A 16,317-nucleotide genomic window follows, 5' to 3' on the forward strand; every position below is an offset into this window, starting at 1 on the left:
CAAGACGGTGGTTCCCTTCGATTAAATATGAAAATTATATAATCATCCATCGGAAATCACACAAAGAATTTGTTTTTTGAGAAAAAAATGTAATTGCCCATTTATTTTTCTCTACAACGGACGGAAATTCATTTTCCTGAACAGCTGATACTTTATGTTCAAAGGTGAAACGAATCGTTCCACTGATTTGTGTTCCAATTTCACACAATTTCAATGATAGATTTCTGTCAGTAAAATTTTGTCGGTGGATTTCAATCGGGAAATTTTTTCAATGACAGAAATGTTTAAGGATAGCTATAAACGACCTGTCAAAAAAATTCTAATGTTTGTTTTCAATGATGAACACCAATGATAGCTATAACTGGCGCCTTATACAATGATTTGTTATTCTCGATTAAAGTTTTCCATGGCTCACATTTTTCTGTGAAATTGTTTTTAAGGAGTTCCTTAGCAGTTAGTAGGGCATTTACCGTTTCTACCTTGAGTGAATTTCTTTTTATCTTTTATAAGGCTTATATCTGAAAATTTTCTTTCTGCTGTTGCACTATTATTGGGGAATTATATTTTTAATTTTGGTTTTTATTGTAAACCAAATACAAATTTCTTTTCCGTTTTATTTTGGGGAGTAGTTTTCGTCAGTGGGTAGAGTAGCAGTTGACTCTAAAAATAGTAAAATACTACTATAGTAGCAAAAACGACAGCAGTGGATGTGAGTATTAAATGTTACACAATTTTTCCGCATAGTCCTCTTTGCGCTAGTGTTTTGTCCGTTAAAAGTGGAACCATCGTGAAGTTGGCTACTAGCAGTCCATGTATAGTATGTCAATGGTCACTCCCTTCAATGCCATTAAAAGTTTTCACAACTAAATAAAAAACAGATGTCGCTGAGTATTTCTTACTTTTCTTACAATTGAATTGGAATCATTTTACTAAATTTTGAATGGAAAATTCATAAACACAGCAGTTCATTCATAATAAGTCAAGGAAACTATTATATACCTCGTTTTGATGATTAGGACCTTACATTTTGAATTTCAGTTAGTGCGGTTGAATTTTTGTAAATAAAGGATAATGGCAGGAATTTCTTCGAAACTAAAACGAAATATATCTGATGAAAATAGATGATTTGAAGACGAATGGGAAACAGAATATTTTGTTGTGCCAAGCGAAAACAACGCGGCTACCTGTTTAATATGGCGTGAAAAAGTTATCTTAAAAAAGTATAATATTGGTTGTCATTTTAACATAAAACACAAATCTTTCATCGAAACTAATCCTCCTGGAACACAATTAAGACGCGAGAAATTAACTTTTTTAAAAAGGTCATTACAACAGCAACAAAATGTTATGTCCGAGGCTTTATCTCAAGACTCTGTGATACTAAGGCATCTTACGAAATTGGCTATACTCTTGGTAAGCACATGAAACCGTTCACCGATGCACAAATTTTCAAAGAATGTTTCGTAAGTGCTGCCGATATACTCTTTAATAAATTTAGCAACAAAAAACAAATATTGTCAAACATGTGTGAAACGTATTGAAGACATTTAAGTTAATCAACTGTATGTTTTTTAGCTTGGCTTTCGATTCCAGCACTGATATTTCAGCAACATCTCAATGCTGGTGTTTGTTAGATATTGTACGGGACAGAATTTAATCTTCGAATAATTTTTCAAATTCCTTCCGATTAAATTTAAGACCCATGGAATAGATTATCTTGTTACAATTTCAAATTTTCTATCAAATTTTCAAATTTTATTCCGATTAAATTTAAGACCCATGGAATAGATTATCTTGTTACAATTTCAAATTTTCTAGAGCAGAATGACATTGATATTGAGAACATCGTGGGTCTATGTACAGATGGCTATCCATCTATTACTGGATCTGAAAATGGATTTATAATCTTGATTAAAAAAAAATGTAATTTGACAAATTTATTTACTTACTATTCATCAAGAAAACTTGGCAGTACGGATTATCAATTTAAAAATCAATTCTGCGATGAAGACTGTAATTGATATTGTGAATTATATTGGAACGAGAGAATTACACCCCATACAATTTGAAAGCCTTTTGGAAAAATTGTGAAGTGAGTATGGTGACGTTCTTTTGCATACCTCTGTGCAATGGCTTATCCTAATAAGCCTCTTCTTACAAAATCAAAAGGTTTACCCAGAATTACAAGATAGTGGTGTCTTTTAGAATTTGTATGCGATACATAGGAAAACTAAATAGCCTCAATCGAAATTTACATGGACAAAATAACAATTTTACAGATGGTAAGTAAAATATTTGCTTTTGGAGAAAAGATTAATATTTTTCATGAAGAAATAAAAAGTAAACAGCTACAAAATGTTCCAACAATGGTAATAGCTACAAAGGACCTCATCGACATCTCTGAAGAAAACTGCTCAACAATATTGAATAACTTAACAGCACTCTCAAAAGAATTTGAAATAAGGTTTCATGATATCAGGAAAATAAAAAAATGCTTACCGATTGTAGAAAACCCATGACATCTGGAAACAAGAACTATCTCACAAGTGGCTTTTGTTTTGAATCAAGATCAGGCAAAGTTTTTTGATGAGTTCATCGATTTTAAAAATGATTCAAATCATGAAGCTCTGTTTAAGAAAAAAGGGGAATACTTAGAATTTTAGAGCATCGTCCCAGAAAAATATGCAATCGTCAAAAGAAGTTCACAGATTCTGATTAAATTTACAAAAAATAGAACGCAAAATTGGTAAAAATTGATGTTCATTTCTCAATTTCAAGTGTATCTATAAACGAAGGTATTGACTTCAAAATGATTTCATTCTGTGCTAAATTTTCTTAGAAAAATCCAATCTTTATTTGTTTACATACGAAATACAAATTTTCAGAAATGCTTCTAAAATTGGTAGAAATTGTTTTTTTTATTATAAGCATACAAAATATTGTTGTAATTTGTAGTTAATCTTTAAAGAAAATTCATCTACCACAATAAAGAAATATACTGACTTCAAACTTTTCTTATCTTACACGAAATGTTTTATTAGGTATTATTTTATATGACTTTTGGAAATATCAACAGACGGATAGGAAGCTACCAGTTTTGTTAACTTATTTATCAGTTTTTAAATTTAACTTTACCTACAAACCTAAATCGAAGAAACTTTAAATTTTTAAAATCTGAATGTAGGTATATGAATGTAATAAAAATTAAAAGTTCTCCTGTTGTTAAAACATATCTAACAATAAATTATTAACCATGTTCCTTTTGTAAACTAACATAGTGGTAGCCCCGAGAAAACTTCACTCTCTTTTACGCCTTTCACAAAAATAATAATTAAACGTGAAAAAATGGGCCATCCAAAGAAGAACAAAAGAGATCCCCATTAAAATGAAAACAAAAACCTATTAACCAAAAACAAAACAAAAAAGAGAATTCGTGTAGCAATTTTTAATTTTCTAAAATTTAATAGATTTTGAATGAAAACTAAAGAGAACAACAAAAATAATAACGAAGTTTTTCGAGTAACAAACAAGTTACACGGCAAATGATAGTTAGAGTTACCCAACAGCCAACAAACTATACAGCACGCCATCGCATCACCACACCGCGCCGGCGCACCGCCACGCCACCAATCGACCGTGCCTTGATAATTATGCAACATTTTCCTGCATTGCACATCAGCTGCGCTACTCTGCGCTGCTCGGCGCAGCCGCACGGTATACTGAAGCTGAATGCTGCTTGTTGCATCTTTGTTTGATTGTTTTCATTTCTTTTGTTATGTTTTTCACTTAATAAAATTGCTAACTTTAAATTCAAAATAGGTACAACAACAACAACAACTTACCTTTCTGGTGCGAATAAGTTTGGCCAAATCCACAGCAGGTATTTCAAGCAGATGACTCTTGATGGGAGGCAGCTTCTGGCGGGCAGTTTTCATATTGGTAAATCGGCTATAGGGCACAACAAACCAACTGAAGACAATCATAGCGGACCTCAGGAACCTCCGCATGATGTACCCCACAATCCTGGAACAAAGTAACACCGCTATTTTGACGGATTTATTTTTTCACACCACAAATAATAAAATTTGATTTATTTTTTAAAAAAATAATTTTTCTTTCTTTCTTCAAACACAAAGTGATGCAAAGACCACGCAAAGACTTATAAGTTGCACAACTTTTCTAAACTATTTTCTTTTTTTTGTTTTGCGTGAGGGGGTTGGGTACAACTTGTGCTTTTTTTTTAAATAAAAATATTCATCTCATAAATTACACCCATTTTGTTGGAGAAATAAAAACAAACAAACAAACGAACGAACAAACGGAGAGATAAAATATCTAAAAACTGCCGGATACCGAATGCGAAATATCAACGACGCGAGTCCGAATCGAACTGATCCGATTTTTTAGTCTTCATTTACAAAAACATCAAGCCATCGCGATCGTTCGTATAAGCCTCATCGAAGAGTTGAGATAGAGAGACTTACTTCAGCTTGGTATTCAAGAGTCAAGACAGCCAGCGCAGCGCGCGCGGCGAGATATACCTTTCACAGACAAAAAGAGCAGCTGATTCAAAGTTTCTACAAAAACAAACTATCGATACATACTATTTCAGTCGTGTGCGTTACATCAGGGCTGGTTTAAAGCTTTGTAAGCCAAAAAACAAAAAGAATGGGCGCCTGCTTTCAAATATTTGGAATTGATGGCGAGAGTTGCATTGAAAAACGTTTCCAATTATGAAATTTTTTGACTTTCAAATATGTATAGCCAACGTATGTAAGTCGGGAACAGTCAATAATTTGTTTTAATTTGTCCATTCATTCCTTGATTACTCCTTTGCATAAATCTGGATCTCAAACATCTGTGGAAAATTATAGACCTATTGCTAAGCTTCAGCTAAAACCATATTTCCCTCCATCAGCATGGCTTTATGAGTGGTATGTCTACTGCAACGAATTTAGCAATTTTTACAAATTACTGTCTTGGTTGTTTAGAAAATCGTACTCAAGTGGATGTAAGCTACACCGATCTTTCCAAGGCGTTTGATCGGGTACAACATAAGTTCTCTTGAAAAAACTTGAACTTGCATCAGAAGCTATTTGGTTAAAATTGGTGATGTTCTTTCCAATGAAAACAAAATACAATATTTTTCCGGTGTACCACAAGGTAGTCATCTCGGTCCACTCCTTTTCATTTTATTTGTAAATGATTTACCGAATTATATTAAAAATTTTAGTTTCTAGATGTCCAATATAAATGCTGATGATCTCAAGATTTTTAGTTCTGTAAGTTCTTCGTCAGATGGTGGTAAAATTGGTAATATTACCAAGTGGTGTTTCATAAATGGTTTAAATCTTAATGTAAAAAAGTGTAGTATTGTTCCACTTTCTAAAATAAAGGACCCGATATGTTTTGATTACAAAATTCAGAATCGGTTCTTGATGAGGTTAACAAATCAAAAGGATCTTAATGTGATTTTCGACTCGAATATGAATTTTTCTCTTCATATTGATAATGTTATTTCAAAAGCTTACGCCATGTTGGGATTTATTTCAAGAACTTCTAATTCTAAGTCATTCGAAGATCCTTATACCTTAAAAGCTCTTTTTGTATCCCTTGTAAGACCTTTAGTTGAATACTGTTGCAAAATATGGAATTCCGTTACACAATCAAGTATTTTAAGGATTGAAATGGTTCAGAAGAGGTTTACAAAATTTGCTTTACGAAAACTTTATAATTCTTCAAATATGCGACCTTATGAGACCAGATGTGCTTTAATTGACTTAAAACATTTAGTATCTAGAAGAAAATTGTATTCAGTACTCTTTGCCTACGATGTGCTCAACTATAATATAAATTGTTCATTTTTGCTGTCCCAGTTTAATATGTATGTTCCATCTCGGAATTTGCGTCCTAGAAATGGTAATTTTCTACATGTTCCTTTTGAAAGCACAAATTATGCGAAACATAATCCAATAACTACTTATGGTATTGCTTTTAACGAATTTGAGTTTGAAATTGATTTTAATAAAAATAGATTACATATTAAGAAAGAATGAATTTGTTGTAACACAATGTTTTTACCACTGTTAATTTGTTAATAGCGCAATTTTCTTATCTGGAAACCCGTTTTCGAATTTCAGAAGCTTTCAAAACGGATGCAGTAGGATGGGAAAATGTAAATTGAATTGTCAAAACTATAAAATAAAATGAATAAGTTAGAAATGTATATGTCCATACATTTTTGTGGGCAGATTATAAATGTAACATTTAAAGCAAAAATAAGGAAAAATAAACTGAGCATTTCTGAAACGGTTGGTGGACCTTCTAAATACTACTAGTTTTAAGATGGTTAGAACGGCAGTTGACCTTAAAGTTCACCTTGTAGAGCATTTAAGACACATAAAAAAGCGTCTTTCGCAAGGCGAAAGTTCTGTACAAAACTAAAATAATAAATAATAGTAATTTTGAATCTTTTCCAACAATAAAATGTTATCTTTTATCACACATTTCCACAATATTTGATTAGTCCCGTACATTTTTTCTTTCAATTCTGCTCTTAATTGGTATCGGTATCTATCCACATAGCCACTGAATTAATTTAATTCTGTTATAATAATAGGCAGGTTCAGATGAAATAAGGGGCTTGAAAGTTAGGCAAGTTTCTAGTATCTGATTGGCCAGCTGCCAAAAAATTACCTTCCAACTAAGGCAACTTTAATGAAAAGTTAGGTAAGAAAAATCTCCCTAACTATCAAGTCAAGTCTACTTCTAATAAAATGACAGTTGATAATGTTTTTTCATTCAACTGAAAAAGGTTTCCTTGTCAATTTGGAATAGAAATAACTAATATTTATTTACAATACAAAATACAAATCGTGATGGATTTGTTGCTTGCCTGAGGAGTGTTTTTAAGACAGTAATTTTGTTGGTACTTTTTTACTATTTGAAATTCATGACACTTGAAAAACTAGCTAGTTGCCTTGGTCAAAATGTACGTTCAAAGAATGCAGTTGATTGCAAATGAAGTCAATTATGTTGTCTGAACCTGCCCAATGATTTTTGTATAATTTCATTCTTTTTTCTCTTCAATTAAAAGCTTGTTTTTTATAATTTCTCGATTTGACAGATCTCATTAGAAATAATTCGGTACTCGAAAAAAGCTAATCCGAAAAAGGGGAAAAGTTTTTAGTACTATTTTTTTAGTTACAGAGTACGAAATCAAATTCGAAACGAAAATCACTTTCAAATACAATTGAATTTTGAAACGAAATGCATGCATATTTTGTGCATAAAGTGTCGTTGAAAATATGCATAAGATGTTTTATTTTGCGAAACATTATTATGTTAAAATGCACTTTTAAAAAATACATTATTTTGTGATAAGAAGTTTGGAGAATCGTTATTATAATATATAGCATTTTAATAAACAGTATTCTAAATTTACAGTGTTTTGAAATACATAATTTATGACATCGTTTTATGACCAAACTGTATCCATTTAAAACATCTTTAAATCTTTTGGATAGGATCTAAAAAAGAGCTCGGAAAATGATAGGTAATAGAACAACAATGTTTCATGTCTTTCGTTGTTTTACCGATATTTTTATAAACAATGTTCTGTCGAATTAGCCAGTACCTACCATTACCTCCCCACCTCAAAACATTCAACCGTAATATTCTCACTTCCAGCAATGTTCATCAGTTTATCCTAGAGCTTTGTATGGAATATAAAGCATAGAGATTCTTTTTTAACCGCACATCGAGAATGTGAAATCTGCAACAGTGTCTCCAATTAAATCCTTACCTCCCACTGTGTTTAACAATAAAAATGTCAAGGGTATTAATAACCCCTTGAGTAGGTAAATAATACAAACAAATTTAAATGTTGATTTTCAAAAATAAATTACAGCATTTTTACTTTAAATAGCCTTATTTAAGCTTAATGTTGAATCTGAACTTGAAACTTGGTGTACTGTGTAAGTTGAGAAGTACACAGCTCTACAATGCAAAGTTGAAGCCAAAGCTAAAGCGAAAGTTGGGTTAACTGCGCAGGTTTTTGGACGTTTGTATGCTTTATGTGGATAGTTCACTATTTGTGGACGTCTTTTTCTTCAAAATGAGCGGTTTTAGTGAAATCTTCTGCTTTAAACGTTTGTTTAAGCTTTAAGCTACACTCATTGTTTTCAGGCGGTAAATTACGCAGCACTCTTGACATTTCAATATCGCGAGCACGTTTCAATAAGACATTAAATATTTTGCTGCAAAGAAGTTCGTGTTCTGTTCAGATCTCGCAGTTCTTGTGGTAAAATAACTAAATTTAAGTCTGCAAAAATTTAAACTTGTTGCCATCTTTTGTGAAAAATAATTTTAATTTAATTATAATTGATACAAGTTTTCGAGAGATACAAAACCCTCGTTGCTTTACCGACAATTTCCAACTGTTAGTTTGAAATTTGATTAATCGATTCAACTGTGCAAATTGTTTTCAAAATATTTTACAAAAAAAGTTATGTAAATGGAATAAGTTTTTAAATTATTCTTATTTTCGTTTGTTAAAGTGCGCTAAGTGAGCACAATTGTGACGGATTTAGTTTTTTTGACAGCTATTGCGGTAGCAGATACAAGAATTGTATCGCTGTTTATAAGAAACATTAATATTTAACAAAGCTTTCTTAAGTCTATTTTGTTAATCATTGTGTCATTTGGTTTTGAACCAACCCTGTCTTTACTTAGCTTATAGAAAACAGTCCAAAACGCACTCGATTTAAAGACTAAAGAAAGAAAAACAAACTATAAATGTAGGTATGTAATCTATATACATATATTTTCGCAATACTATCTTTGTGGGCTTGAAAATAAAAAAAAAACATCTTTTTGCATCCCTCCGCTAGGCTTTTCAAAACTGGTGGATGTGGATGGACTGCTTTTAGTGATATGGTGGGATATGGTCGGATTGTATCGTTAGGCTGGAATCAACATTGACGACTATGACTACACGAGAACTAGTAAAACGATGAAGACTACGTACATACGAGAAGCACGATCATCATTGTTAATGTTATGTCTACATAACAGTTTATCACGAAAGTTGACAGTTTGCTTTGCTTTTTTGCTAAGCAAATAGTATCACGGTGTTTCTTTTTTTAAATCTGCATAAAGCTATACTTTTTTTTAAATACTAAGTTTTGAAGCAATATAATTTCACTTGCAAGATATGCTGTAAATGCAAAAGTTGTGACTTGAGATAAAGAAGTTTTTGGAATATTTTGCGAGAGTTGTTGCCAAGTGAATTTTTGACATAATTGCAACAAACGACTTGAGAGGAGACAATTTAGCCTTTTGCTTCCTAGTGGTTTATCCGTGAAAACAAAAAGTTAATATTTTTTCGATATATTCCTTACACTTTTATCACGACACCAAATGTATTATAACGAACTTGCAATGACACGAAATCGACACTTACCTACAGCCAATCTTGACAAAATTATAAAATTAATTTAAAACTCGATCTAATTTATTTTTGCAACTTTGTTTTTTTAAATATTGATCATTTCTTCACTTAATATACATAGTTTCCTTAGAACTCAATGTACATTCTGACATTTTATTAATAAAATGGAATGTTTGTCAGGTTTGATTCTCCAGTAAAAGATGTTTTCATTTATTTCAGTTCGATTTGAATTAATTTTTACTATTATTTCTCTGTCTGCCGATTTCATTTTAATATTTTTTAACTTCCCATAAGAAGTTATTGTAATCGGTCCAATTTGTCGAATTGAAAACTTTAATATTTTTCGACGTTTCAAGGTCTATAGAATCTTAGTAAGATTTTCAGAAGATGTGTCTGCGTACATACAGTTACTCTCAAAATTGAGTGTAGACCAGCAAAAAAAAACTGTTTTGTTGTTGTAAGTTATTAAAATGTTATGTTTTTAGAATTTAGTTTTTAATTCTCTTTTATTTAATATTTTATTTTAAATAAACAAGAGGAACAACAAAAAAGAATGGCATAAAAGTACACTTGGAATTCAAAGCATACAAGGTCAAATTAAAATTTTAATATTTTGTAGGGCCACTTTTAGCCATAATTAAAGTTTTTAGTCGCTGCGGTATTGATTCAAAAATTTTGTAGTAAAAGACGGGGGGGGGTATATTTTCCCAGGGTGATCTTCGGGTAGTACCCGTGGCATGATGGTTAGTGCGTTGGACTGTCATGCAAGGGCTTTGGGTTCAATCCCTGCCTGTGCCACCTTAATTTAAAAAAAATAATTTGCGCGGGTACTGCCTCTTGCGAGGAATTGACAAATCCTTCAAGAGTAAATCTTGTCATGAAAAAGTGCTTTCTCAAAATTAGCCGTTCGGATTCGGCCTAAAATTGTAGGTCCCTTCCATTCCTGACAACAGTACTCGCACACAGGAATGGTTGAGAGTTGTAAGTCACTAGGCCCTGGTTCACAACGGACTGTTGCGCCACCCCATTTGATTTTTTTTTTATCTTCGATTTCAATTTGTTGGTTTAGTTGCAATTCTGCAACCTTCGCTTTATTTCTCCCACAAATGATCGATGGGATTGAGGTCCGATGACTGAGGTGGTGTCTAATGCTATTTCCTGGCATAATACAGCAATCATTCTTTCACAAAAAACGATGTGTGTTTGGGATCGTTATGTTATTGTAAGTTAAAGGTTGCTGATACATTCATTTTTTCTGCAGACTGACGCATCTTTCTTTTAAGAACGTGCAAAAATGTCCACTTGTTCATGATTGTATCAATAAATTCAAAGTTCCGAGTCCCATTTCCCACCATTGACTTCCATAACATAACATTTCCTGTCCCAAGCTCAACGGTGGCAAGCAAATACTCTGTCTTGAACTGAGTATTGGGCTTTCTCCAAACAATTTGCTTTCCGTCAGACCCAAATGAGTTAATTTTGGTCTCGTCCGAGAACAAAACATCATTCCACAAACTTTGGGATGTGTTGAGGTGCTTTTTAGCGAACTCAAACGTTTATGCTTATTAATTTTGGCAATAAGAGGTTTTTTTCTGCGCAACTCTGCCGTTAAAATCATTCTTCTGAAGAACGCGACGATAAGTTTCGGTAGAGACTGGTCGTTCAATAAGTTTCGCCATTTCGGCCGCCAAGTTTGGTACACTCGTTTTGAGGTTTACCTCGAATTTTCTTTAAATTATTTGTTCGTCTTCCTGAGAAAAGATTTGTTTTCGTCCTCTTTCTTTGCTATCATAGGATCAGACCATAACGTTGCCTCCACCGTGTTTCACCGTCTTAATGGTGTACCTCGGATAATATTCTCTGTTTCTTGGACGTCATACATATTTTTTCCCATTCGATCTGAACCTGCAGAATTTGGATTCATCGCTCCAGATTACGTTTTTCCAAAAACTAATTGGTTTGTCTAGGTGAGCTTTGGCAAACTGTAACCTAGATTTCAGATTTTTTTTTGATACAAGCGGTTTTCTCTGAGCAACACACCCACGTGAATTGTTTTCATTTAATCGGCGTTTTATGGTCCTTGAGGAAACATTTACTCCATGGTTCGTTGAAAGTTCGCTCCGAATGGCACTGGAGGTCTTAAACGAATCCTTGGTTGTAGTTGCCTTTCTGGCCCGGGGGTTTTGTTTAACGTTTTCAATCATTTCAAACTTTTTGACATGACGAAGGGCATTATAACAACTTATAAATGCCTGTTATCGTCCGCCGTTTTGACTTCATTTTCAAGATCAGACTTCTTCTGACTAATTAATTTTTTTGTTTCATTTAGATCATTAAAGGAATATTTAATTACCTCAGAAATTATTATTTTCTTTTTAAAAAATACATTCTTTGATTGCAAAACGGGTTAAATTTAAGTCCAGCTAAAAACAACGCAAATCACAAACAATCTTCATTTTTCGCAAAACGGTATTTTACTTTTCAATCATTTACACATTTGTATTACAATATAAGGTAGTCATTGTAACAACATAAAAATGAACCGTAAACAATACTTGTTCTCTTTTCAATGTGCTAAATTCGTGCCCACTACTGTATATAGGTGCATTTAACTACATAATTTCTCTAAAAATTAAATAAAAATAAATTGAGTCAAAGAAATAAGTTGGAAAGAAACTTTTGTGTTATGAAAATGCACGACTGGGTCGCTAGAACTTGCTAATGTGTTCCAAAAAGTCTGTTTAAAAATATTTATTATAATTTAAGGTTTAAAAATGTATCTGCTAATTAAGTTGTTCTCAAAAATTTAAATGCATTTTATTTCTCAAAAAAAATAGATTCATGTTTTTTTTTGGAAAATCACTAGAGCGGTTTTTTTAAATTGATTTTTACATTAACAATTTTTAAAAATGTATGTGCAGTTGTTAAGTGCTTATGAATTTACATTTTACATGGCGACCCTTTCTGAGATATCGAGTTTTGTTAACAAAAATAAAAAAATATACATATATAAAAAGCTTTAAAAAATAACGGTTTTATGAAGGGTACCCTTCTAGATCAATACCGAAATATGTTTCTCTTTGTGAAAGAAGCCAAATTTAGAAAGTTTCGCATTTTCGTATTGAAAAAATAAAAAAAAAGCTCTTTTTCGATTTTTCTGCCATTGTAATGTCATGTTTGATTAAAAGCTCGAGTTAGACATTTTTTACGAATTACGAATTTTTGAGACGTAATTGAAGGCTAGGTTCAGGATTTAAAGGAAACTTATTATCAATTTGACCATCTCTTATTCAAGGTTTCTCTTTAAGAACCTGAATATTTCCTCTTTTTCTTAGAAACAAATTTTATGTTTAATTTAAGTTGTTTCCAAATTCTAAATTGAGTGGAACAAAAATTTAAGTTGTTTTTTGCAGCAAACCACTTTTTGGAATCGTTAGATGAAATCTCTATTCATACGACTTTAGTGTATAAGCTTTTTGGCTCACATGGCCCCCTGGATCGTCCATTGTTCAAAAGTTGATGAATTTATGCTGCGTTATTAGAAGGGCTGAATTTCCGATTCATATTATGTCCTCTGTTAAAAGTAGTACTTTTTGGCAAACAAAGTTCAAGGAAGTAAAATATAATTTTTGTTTTCATATATAAAAAATGAATAATTTAAGATATAAAGGGAGTCACATCCACTAACGCAATACGATAGTTTTGAGTTCAAGGCAGTTCTTAGGAAAATAAAAAAAAATTATCTCCCAAGGGGGTTATGACCTCTACGACCCTCCCCCCTCTATATCCGCCATTGGTTAATCACATGAGTGATACGTCAAAAACTCAAAAAAACTTCCTGATTACAACTAAGTATGCATAAGACGTTTTACTTTCAGCCTTTTGCTTGGCAAACGCATTTTGAGCCTTTCTAAATGCATTTTCAACTTAAAACCCCGATAATTTTTGTTTCTATAATAAATGTTCATATACCCATAAGAATGGTATACTTAAATATCAGAAAACTTTCCCTTAACGAAAATGTATATCCAAGACGTTTTGGTTTGTGCCTTCTGCTTGCCAGGGGCATTTTAAGCTTTTTTAAATCCAGTTTGCAACTTCAAACAGAAGTTGTGGATCTTAGACGATATTAAGGGATGCATCTTGAATTTAAACAAAAAATATAAATACTCGTACAAAAATCTTGATGATGTATCAAATTGAATACAAACTAAGCATATTATTTGAAAATATATCTTTTACAAAAAATCATTCATCGGATAAACAAATCAAAATCATGTCTTCACTATCAATATCTTCACTTTCAGTGTTTTAAATTTCGTTTACACAGAAACTTTAAATGATTTCTGAGGCCGCAATTTATAAACCATTTTCAGTTGAACAGTCCATCTAAATGTCCAAAACATTGAGGGACGGGAATTAATAGATATTTAAAAATTTCTTTCATATCAATTTTGGATGAAATCTGTGATGCTATACAAATTACCCTTCCGAAACAATTCCTTACCATTTTTATATGTGACTTGTGACCTTGTATTCTGAACCAAAATGTTATTCAAATCTCTTGGGATCGGCTTTGCACTCATTTAAAAATGTTAAGCGTTTTTTTTTCTCCCAAAATCTTGAAATTTAGCAAAAAATTTTCGGTTTTCTTCCTCCCTTAACTTGCACACAATACATAATCATGATTTGTTCTGGCCAAATCCGTTTCCACCAGACCCCTCTTTACCACTGGGCCCAGGGGGCCCGGGCCCATGGCCCCAAAATCACCGGGGCCCCCACATTGCTGAAACATTACTTAACCTGTATTGGTCTATTTTCAAGAAAAAAAAAATATTTCGATACAATTAAATATTTAAAATTTTTACTTTTTCGGAAATCCAAAAAAGTGAAGCTCGCAATAGTTTGTCATTATTTATTTAATTCGGAATTAGCTATTCTAGTATGATTTAGGAATTTCTAATGATACACCAGTTTATGATGTTAGTTTGTATGGAAATTCAGAACAGAGCTGCTCTTAATAAAACAAAGCAAGCAACGTATAGTTACGATCTCTTAATTTTTACTTATTCATAAAAAACTTTATTTTCCAGTTTTGCACAGAAATTTCAATGCTCTTTGATGCCTAGTGTCCAAACTTAGCTTCCAATAAACAAACATAGATCTGATTATTTAAAGGAAACCATACTGAATTTTTTGGAGGATCATGACATTTTGATAACAGATTGATAGCAGATTTCAGAGGTCAAAGCTACGACAATGCGGCAAATATGTCAGGAATGTTTTCTGGTATGCAGGCAAGAATAAAAGAAAAATGTTAATTTGCCACTTTTGTACACTCATTAAAATTAGGAGTGCATGCCGCTGGGTGTGTTTTAGAAGCAACCAAATTCTTTGACATTATTCAAAAATTGTGTAACCTCTTTTCGGTATCTTCTCATCGATGGAGTGTGTTGTCTGCTCATTTAGGTCCAAAAGTGTTTCTCAAACAAGATGGTCGGCGCGAGCTGATGCAGTAAGCGCCTTACATAAAGGTCATCAAGAAATTGAAGAAGTTTTGATGTCTACAGCGAACGATTTAGGACAGGCACGAGAGGCCAGAGAGGAAGCATTTAGTCTTCGCAAAAAAATGTCCAAGCTTGAATTTACCATATTTACAGAACTTTGGAACTCTGTATTGCAAAGAATTAAAAAAACAAGTACTTTACTTCAAAACCAAAATATTACCCTGGATGTTGCAATAAATTTGCTGAGTGCAATAGATGAATCTATAATTGGGCTCAGGGACAATTTTGATAACTTTGATTCATCAGCCAGACAAAAATCCCGGATTCCGAATATAAGGACCTTTCTGAAAGGATGAGGTGCAGAAGCTCACGCCATACTTTTTTTGACGGCTCTGGACCCTCAGTAATTCTGACTGGGAAAGAAAGATTTAAAATTGAAACCCTTCTTCCCATTGTCGACACACTAAGCGTTGATTTGAAACAGACGAAGATTGGCCAACGTTTTGACTTTTTTTCCGATTAAAAAATATGAATTCAGAGACTTAAAGAGAACTGCAAATATTTTGCTAAATTTTACACCGAATATGTGTACGGAGATGAACTACATGCTGAATGCCTGTATTTAAAAGACTACTTGAAAATTAGTTACACGAAAATGAAAAAACTAACAACATTGTAGAGCTTTATAATTTTTTAAAAACTAATGAAATTGAAGATGAATTTTCAAATGTTGAAATTACACTAAGAATTGTCTTCAGTATGATGTTAACCAATTGCAGTGTGGAACGTTCCTTCTCTAAATTAAAAAAGAATCAAAAACGAACTCAGAGCAATGATTCAAGAAAGATTGACATGTTTGTCGCTGATGTCAAGAAAGCGTCATCCTCAGAGGAATAGATTTTAAAGATGTAATCAATGATTTTGCTATTTTCAAATCAAGAAAAAGACCCCTTCATTAAATTTTGTTTATTTTATTTTGAATTTTTATATAAAATATTTATTTTTTGTTTTTATTTTATTTTGTTTATGTTTATGTTTTAAATGCTGCAATAACTAATTATCTTTTTAATGAATTAAAAAAATGTATTTATTTCAAAACAAAAAGAATAAATATCAATTCAAAGCTATGTGATTTTTTCTGTACACCTTTATTACATAACATAACATTTTTATATAATCATAAAGGGCCCCATTTTCGAAAAGTGCCCAGGGTCCCTAAAAGGGTAAAGACGGCCCTCGTTTCCACTAAGCTTAATTAAATCATATCTTGCCTTAAAAATCCAGGTGATCTTGTTCAGTTCGAAACCTTCGTTAATGTAAATTTGTCCTCTTAAATGATCCAGATATTTGTAGATGCGC

The 16,317-nt window shown here is 32.3% G+C and overlaps 1 protein-coding gene across 1 annotated transcript in view; it reads right to left on the reverse strand.

Moving 5' to 3' along the window:
* The window catches only part of LOC129953941 (fatty-acid amide hydrolase 2-A), an 81,931-nt gene that overhangs the window by 34,289 nt on the left and 31,325 nt on the right, over positions 1-16,317 (reverse strand). The window contains exon 2 of the mRNA XM_056067499.1: positions 3,843-4,023. Coding sequence (XP_055923474.1) covers positions 3,843-4,023 — 181 coding nt within the window. The remainder of the gene's footprint in view (positions 1-3,842; positions 4,024-16,317) is intronic.

This window comes from Eupeodes corollae, chromosome 1 (assembly GCF_945859685.1).
Source record: "Eupeodes corollae chromosome 1, idEupCoro1.1, whole genome shotgun sequence".
NCBI lineage: Eukaryota > Metazoa > Arthropoda > Insecta > Diptera > Syrphidae > Eupeodes > Eupeodes corollae.